The sequence below is a fragment of the Pomacea canaliculata genome, linkage group LG13 (assembly GCF_003073045.1).
Source record: "Pomacea canaliculata isolate SZHN2017 linkage group LG13, ASM307304v1, whole genome shotgun sequence".
NCBI lineage: Eukaryota > Metazoa > Mollusca > Gastropoda > Architaenioglossa > Ampullariidae > Pomacea > Pomacea canaliculata.
The window spans coordinates 5,982,529-5,990,863 of record NC_037602.1 but is presented as its reverse complement, the minus strand read 5'-3'; the positions used below and the strand labels follow the sequence as shown (position 1 = coordinate 5,990,863).

General features: G+C 42.3%; 1 protein-coding gene across 1 annotated transcript; it reads left to right on the top strand.

Moving 5' to 3' along the window:
* Positions 1-1,341: 1,341 nt before the first annotated feature.
* Positions 1,342-6,739, top strand: LOC112553547 (neuronal acetylcholine receptor subunit alpha-10-like). Its single transcript, XM_025220832.1, has 7 exons — positions 1,342-2,054; positions 3,216-3,359; positions 3,648-3,692; positions 4,075-4,184; positions 4,563-5,110; positions 5,872-6,019; positions 6,182-6,739. Exons 2-7 carry the CDS (start codon positions 3,219-3,221, stop codon positions 6,612-6,614), a joined length of 1,425 nt encoding a protein of 474 aa, XP_025076617.1. The 5' UTR covers positions 1,342-2,054; positions 3,216-3,218; the 3' UTR covers positions 6,615-6,739.
* The last annotated feature ends 1,596 nt before the right edge of the window (positions 6,740-8,335 follow it).

Here is an 8,335-nt window from a genome sequence, read left to right as displayed (position 1 = left end):
CTCTTTCCCTCCCCCTCTCTTCCTCTCCTTCTCCCCTCCTTCTGAACTCTAGTGTGTTCTATCATTGCACGACTGGCCCACCCCTGAGTAACCCCGCAAGGGAAGTAAATGCTGTCACGTCATTGGTTTGTTTCATAGAAAAATTCCCGGATTTAGTAGTGACTATCCGTGAAAAGGTGAAGATAGCTAGATATGTGGAGGGAGAAACCAGACAAAGCCCTTGACAGACCATCCGGTGAACAGGTGCATGGAGCCATCGCCACAGGAGGGGAAACCCTGGTATTACGATCCCCCCGGCTGGTGAAAGCAAGCACCTTAATACCTGCTACCACGACAGCTGAGAAATAAGTCCTCGAGTCTTGTTACGATGTTCAACAGACTAGACTGGCGAAAGCTTACAGGGGAGATAACACTGCTCAATCTTTCTCTGAAGAGTAGAGTATGCTCCCTTGATGTCAAGCGCAATATTGAAAGTTTTTCCTGCAAATGTTGGGTGTGAGAGCGTGTGTATGTGTGTAAAAGCTATAGTTCATGCATAAAAAAGACTATTTTATTAGTATACTATTATTAGTATACTATTTTATTTTATTATAACAATTTTTAATTTTCCTTTTCATCTGGTTGCTTTATTTAAACATTTTTTATTGCATAAAACCATAGCCTTTCTTTGATGTCAAAATAGATACTCGGTATTTATATTGATGGTCATAAGACGAGGGAAGATCGGGTATAACAGTATAGTGGGAGAACAATGAAGTTCCTGGAATTACATCTCTTCCACACATTCTAATCCGAGCTTCCACTACTACGCCTACCTCCGCCCCCGCCACTGCGAATCACATCTCATCCCAAATAAACCAACCAGCCAACTAACCAACGCAGATAAATAAGAGTTTTATTTAAGAGGAGTGTTGTGAAAAGATGCCTAGTGTTTTAAAACCTGGAGTCCCTGGTACCTACATCAATATTCCATGAATTCCAGGCACACAGCTGGCACTGGCACAGCTGCCGCACTCATGTACACGAGTGTTTCAGGTAAAATCTTTGTGCTCTTCAGACGAATGGTTCGAGATAAGAAATGAATGCGGTTTTAAAAACCTGACTTTCTCCTTTCTTTATTTTCTTGTGTCTTTAAATATTGGTATGGTAAGCACTTTACTTCTTTGGCTTTACTGAAAACCGATTAGTAATGCTTTCACACACAAAAAAATTTTTTTTTGGAGGGGGGATTATAATAGGTTTTTATAGTTCTGTACTTAAAACTGGGAGATCAAAGAAAGAAAGATAAAACAGACAGAATCTACATATGTCACCCTACCCACGAGTCCACAGAAAGTGCTTTTATTTCTGGCAGTTTACAGACACTTGATAAAGGTGAGGAAAGTGAGGAGCGTCTGACGACTTCAGCATGTGTTGATGTTGTAGAGTGTTTGTACTTTATTCAAGCATTTAATCTGAGATGTTCCAGGGAAACAAACTGTCGTCTTTTTTATCGCTTATCGCGCAGACAGCCTGCTTCTCGCCTTCTTGTCTGGCTTTGGGAGCGAGTTCTGCTTTTATGCAGACACTTCATCTCGTTTCTTGGATAACCGCTCTCGCAGCCTCTCCTTTTCTCTCTCCCCCCTCCTATCCCGTCCCCCACCCGCTTGTACGCATATCGAACCATCCTGACCCCCATTCGGCCCATCCATCCGTCAGCTGGCCCAGAGTATACCCTGAGTGCCTGCGTCTCACGCGGTCTTGATGCACCGCCTGTGCACGCGAGGTTCTCGCGCTTCGCGGAGCAGCGTGACGTCAGCCTCGAACCAATCGATTGATTAACATCCAACAGGCTTCAAAATGGCGTTGAGACATCGTCTGCAGCAGGCCTGATAGGCATTTTTGTTTTCGTGAGCGCTGCCTGTCCTCCTTGTGCTTGTCTATATTTCTAGACAGTAAACATCTCGCAGTCAGCAGGAGAGAGGAAGGCAACATGGCGGACAGAACTGCCAGAGAGGTGTTGCGTGCTGCGCTGTGGTGGCCGTGCTTGTTCTGGCTGATGGTGCTGGCTTCAGGTAGGTGTTGTGGTTGTGGTCGGGGCTGATGATTACATGAGAAGCAAAAGCTACCGTCTTGCGATTAACTGTTGGCTTACAAAGTAAAAGTGGACGATGCAGCTTTGTTCAGATCATTCATCTGTAACTGCATTTGTCGAAAGTCAATAGTTATAGCATTTGTTTGTCACGACTGTGTAGTCATGACATATCAAGATTATACATCCAAGACATGTCAAGATTATTCATCCAAGGCTCTCCAGACTGCGTGCAGGTCGTTATAACTAATATATTTACTCCAGGAGCCGCTATCTGGATGTTAGCAGCTATAATGCACATACAACATTAGCAGCAGTAACAGCATCTGACTAAGATTTCAACCATCCAGCTAGCTCTCTAGAGGTGTAAATGCACCCGGCCCTAGAAGTCAGGAAGAAAGGAGGTGGCGGCTGGAGATGTTAAGCAGAAAAGAATTAAAGGTGCATAAAAAGGTTTAGGAAGGGTTCGGCGCGGACATCGGGTGTGATACAGGACCACATCAAGCTCTCAAGACACCATAAACATGCAGGTGTTTCCGGATACGAGGCCACGCTCTAACACCTGTCAGTAATTGCTATGTCGCTCGTTTAAGCACAAAATATTACAATTAATTATAGAGGGCGGAATCTTGCAGGAAGCAAGGGGTGGTTGTAAAGGAGGTGGGGGGATGTGGGAATGAAAAATTGGGAAGAGAAGAGAGGAAACTGAGAGGGAGAGGTGAAAGAAGAATGAGAGGAGAGTTTTGGGGGCGAAGGATGATAGATAACAGCAACATTTGTTGCACTTTTTCTGAAAAGTCGTGAGGTGAACTTGGCTTTCCTGTTTTTATCTTGAATATTGCACTTCCGCATCTGTATTTTACGCTGACTTCAGCTTTAAAGAACTCTCCACACACCTCGATAATTTTGCTAACTCTTCGCACTGATGCATTCTTCAAAGAACTACCTGCTGAAATATAAGATCTCGAGTGCTTTTGACTCAGACATCAGGACAAAAATTCATGAGTTCTGTTTTCAGCCATACGAAATGCATGTCTACTGGACTGGTCGGTGCTAGGGTAATACTTGCGGCTAAATTTTGTTCCATACGATTTATTCCATGTAAATGGGGGAATTCCATAACGTTTGTCCATCTGATGTCCAGGAGATGAGTCCCAGCGAGGGTCCAGAGCACAAGCTGTTTGCTCACCTCTTCCGCAACTACAGCTCCGAGTCCCGACCCGTCACCAACGCCAGCCACCCGGTCGTCGTCAACTTTGCCATCTCCTTGAACCAGCTTCTGGATCTTGTCGGTGTTTTGTCTTTGTCGTTGTCTTTCTTTTACTCGAGATAACTTAATAGTTCGCAAACACTGCCAATCTCTATTCAATCTTAAGCAATCGGAAAAAATTAAAGTCAGTTCAAAATCCATGAATGCTACTCACAGGTTTGCTCATATTATATGTGTTTTCCCTCGTGGCCGTTATTTTAAAAAGTTTACGCATGGCACTTACAACTTTAAGTCCATTGGTATCATTTAGTCTTCTTTGAAAAGTGGTTGTCGCAATTCTAGTAAATGTGTTCACTCTTTTTTCAGGATGAGAAGAACCAGGTTCTGACAACATCAGTCTGGATATACGAGGTAAGCGCGAGGCAAGAGCCTCATTAAAATGTTTTGGAATAGTTAGGCTTCCATATTTCCTTGGCTGTAGCCATGATGTTTGTATAGTTTAATTAATCACGCAGAAAAGAGGGCAATGACACATTTCTAGCTTCAGTTCCTGTTCTTGAACTGAGTTGATTTAAAAATTATAAATTACTATTAGACATTTATACATAAAGAGACAGACAGGCATGAGGCAGACAGATTAAGAACTCTCCGGATACCTTTTTTGTGAGAGGATCAAGTGGATAGGCAACGCCTTTTCACTACGTGAGTAGAAATCTGCGGGTAGAGTCTACCCCGAATTGAACAATAAAGAACGAGGAAAAACTTTTCTTTGATGCCGCGGCTTCTTTTCAAGCAATGGCGGGACGAGAATCTGGTGTGGCGCCCCAAGAGCTTCGATGGTCAGCGGCTGCTGATGATTCCGGCATCAAGCATCTGGCTGCCAGACATCTTCATCTTTAACACGTTAGTCTTACACAGAGATAAATATGAAAGACAAATGAAAGGAGACTAGACTCTCGACAGTGTATGGTGTATTACATTTTCTTTTTAAAAACGGATGTTGAGTGTCTTAATAAGAAAAAATATAACAGTTATTATTTGTCTTCTTTTTCCTTTCTTTCTACTTTTTTTGTGTCTCTTTCCTTCTTTTTTCTTTGTCGTTTCTTCGCATTTTTTTTCTTCCTCTGGTAATCTTTTCCACCTCCGTTTCGTCACCCTCGTCTTCTCTGTTAGTTGTACTAGTTATAGCATTAGGAGTACTGATGATGATGATAAGAGTGGTAGTGTATTAGTATTGTGGTCTCCGTTAATACACATTGCATAGTCCCAGATGGATTGCAGGGCTGGCGACAGCATCGATGGCTTTGTCAATGTCAGCGGAAGCAAGGTTGTCGTTCAGCACAGCGGAAGAGTTCGCTGGATGGTGCCGCTGATCGTCAACAGCGCCTGCGCAGTCGATGTCACCTACTTCCCTTACGACCAGCAGGTGTGCGAAGTGAAGTTCGGGTCGTGGATCTACGACCTCAGCCAGCTTGACCTCCGCCTGAGCGTCAAGGACCCTGACCTACACTACTACGTCATGAACAGCGAGTATGACCTCGTCAACGTGTCCTTGACCCGTGACGTCCTCAACGGGTCGTGTTGTCCTGGCGAGGGGTACCACGCCATGGTCAACCTGTGCATTCACCTCAAGCGGAAGTCTCTGTACTACGACTATATAGTTATCGCTCCGACCATCATGCTTTGCGTCCTGACTCTCGCTTCCTTCTTGTTGCCATGCCACCGAGGGGAGAAAATAGCCATCGGCTTAACCGTCTTTCTCACACTCTACGTTCTTCAGCTCCGCATTGCTGACAATGTCCCAGACACCAACTCTACGCCCATTCTAGGTAAAGCGCTTATCCGGCACAGAAATGAATGACAGAAGGGCTGATGTTGTTGTTTACTGAATGATGTTATATCGTTTGCTATCATTTTCTGTTTTAAGTGAGTAAATGATTGTAATTTTCCGGTTGATGGTGTCCAATCTCCACAAAGATCAATAAAGTATTATCACCGATTAAAGATCGGGCCATTATTAGTACTTCGTCCATCCTGGAGAACAGAAATTATTTTAAGCAGCAACTAAGCCACCGATGTTATTGTAAACACACACTTCATGCAGAAAGAAAGAACAGCGTGCGTATGACGAGACCTGAACGCAGAGCACTCCATTGTAATTGTATAATTTATAATTCTAAAATACTGTTGCGCCACCTGTCTACATTGCTTCCAGATTTCGAGCCTGCGAGTTTAGTACTGCGTGTGAAAATTGTTTTTACCAAACGAAATCAAGTGAATTCAATCCAAAACACACTTTTTTAATAATTTCCAGGTGTGTCTGTCCGTGGTGATGACAGCTATCTATGTAACGTTTTTAATCGTGCCACCTTTAAAATTTAGACAATGGATTAAACCTATCTGTTTGTTTTTTGTTATATTTGTTATATGTCTATAAAGTCGTGTTTTTATTGTCACTAGTTTAGTCTACAATTGTTTTGTTCTTTTGTTACCGATTCAATTTAAGTGTGTTTCTAGAACTAATATACAAGTCTCTTACTGTTCTTGATTCAGTCTACAGGTGTGTTTGTGTTGTTAATTTAATGTACAGGTGTGTTTCTGTTCGTGGTGATGACATTCAATTGCATCTCCCTCATCATGGCCACTATCGTCATGAACATCAAGAAGCGTGGGGACGAAAAGCAGTGCCCGGATGTTCCAAAATGGTTGCTCTTTTTGTGCCATCGCATCTTGAGCAGGTGAAGTTTGGTGCATTAGTTTAGTTTATTTAGTTATTTTTTAATTTACATATTTATCCCTTAACAAGGACAATCTTTATCTTCTATTTTTTCTATTTAACGATAAATGTATCAGTATTGTTTTCATGTATTATTGTTCTAAGGAACTTTCGTTTCTTTCAGAATCGTGTGTACACGTTATCTTTGGAAAGATGAAATTCCGGTGCCTGAAGAGAAGCATGACGGTACAGATAACCACAGATGCTTGGACAACCGCCATTACTCCAGTGTCAGGACCGACGACCCGGCGACCTATGAACCCAGGTCTGCTAGTCATTCTGCTAGTCATGTCCTTCAGCAGCTTCAGTCCTCTGTCGCCAGACAAAGGAAAAGGCTGCTCTTCCCCGGCACGACGGATGATGTACACCATGCAAGGGAGAAAACTCCGCCGGAACGAGTTGCAGTTCCTGGACTGCGAATGTTTCACATGAAACGGCAGTGGTTCTTCGTGGCGGAGGTGGTGGACAAATTCGCTTTTCTCATTTACCTGGTCACCATGTCTTTCACCATCCTCATGATCCTCTACATCGTCCCGGTCTACATGCGTGATCGATAATCGATAATGAACGATATTGAATGATTAATCTTGTGGTGAAACATAATAAGATATTGAGTATAGCTTCAACTACTAACCGTTATCTTGTTTATAGTTACCTTAATCCAAATAAAAATGAAAACACCTATGGATTCTCAGATCGTGTAAATTATATCGAATCGATGTGAGACTGTTGTCATATTGTTATTGAACACACCAATGTCACAAATCAATCTGTAGATCAAAACATAGTAAGAAAAGATAAATAAAGCAGTTTAATATGTTTCGGTGTATTACTGATAATCAGTCTGAAGTAGAAATATACACACATTATATTCCTCTTTCACACCGTTTCCTTGGAAAACGTTTACATTGAACGGGTACTAGAAATCAACTGTCGTATATTTAATGAATATACACATGTTTAGATAAACTTTTGCTGACTAAATATATATATATATGCTAAGATACCGATTTAAACATGAAAATTTAGGGGGAAAGTGTGTGGCTTATTGTAAAATATCTATTTTGTCCTCACTAAGGAACTCACAAAAAAACAGACCAAGCTATTATCCGAGACCATTTTTTGTTAGCAACTCCCACACACACCATCCATACCTGGCAAAGTCGAGGCTTAGACAATGAACTCATGAACGATTCTCCTCTAGCGAAATAATCTGCACCCGTAACTCCACAACATGTATGCAGGGTCACGTGGACAGACACCGAGGGTCATAAGCGTGTCTTTGTGGCTAAAGTTCTTATTGACATTGTCTTTGCTATTGTCCACTGATGTTTTTAAACCTAAACTAATGTAAGTGTCTGTAAGCACAGACGCAATCATTTTAAGGACTATTTTTTAACAGTAAAACGTCTGCAGACTGGAATCTAAGACATTTGAACTGCTTAATATGTACAACAACGTTTTTACTTCCCCTTCCTCTTGTTTTCGTTCCAGCTGATAATTACATTTTGAGAAAAACAAACTTGAATTAGTCGATGTATATTTACAGTAAAAATCTAATTTAAAATGCACTTCACTATTTCGAAAAAGGAAATCTGTGTAAAATACAAAACAAGTTGTTTACAAGTTTGAGTAAACACATGGTAATGTTCAGACTGCAGACATCGTGCAGTTCACTGCCGATACTGGTTGCAGTCAGGTTTGGGCTGGAGCCACGGCTCTTCTCTAAGAATATATGGATCGTGTCCTTCTTGGGCCTGCACGTGCCCCGGAGAGGGAACCCCGAACCCTTGACGATTTAAGCCGGTCGGACTGTCCCGTGGTCTGTAAAGAATACCAAGAGGTGATGGGCGGATGAAAGCTTCTGGTGGAACGTCATCCTCCCGAGGAGGTGAAGGAGGGAATGCTGGCTGGGACACCTGAGTTGGGTGAAGGTACGTGTCCCGAGATTTTGGGGACTCTTTGGTGGCCCGGAGATATGTTCCGTGCTTTGGTTCGCACGGTGGCGGGTTGGAGTCAAGCTGGACGTGGACAAATTGGGGCGAAGCAAGATCATCGACTCCTGAGAAAGATAAAATATTAATAAGTTCACATGAACGAGTAAGGAATGATTCAGAAAAAAATCACATTTCTCTCTTAGGTTTTAAGGAGGTCAAGTTATTAGTCTCTATGACTTCACAGAAATGTCTCCTTGTCTGGGCAAAGTATCACTAATCGACATTCAATAAAGTGAGTCTGATTCTGTGTGTGTGTAACTGTCCACCAACTTTACACTTAA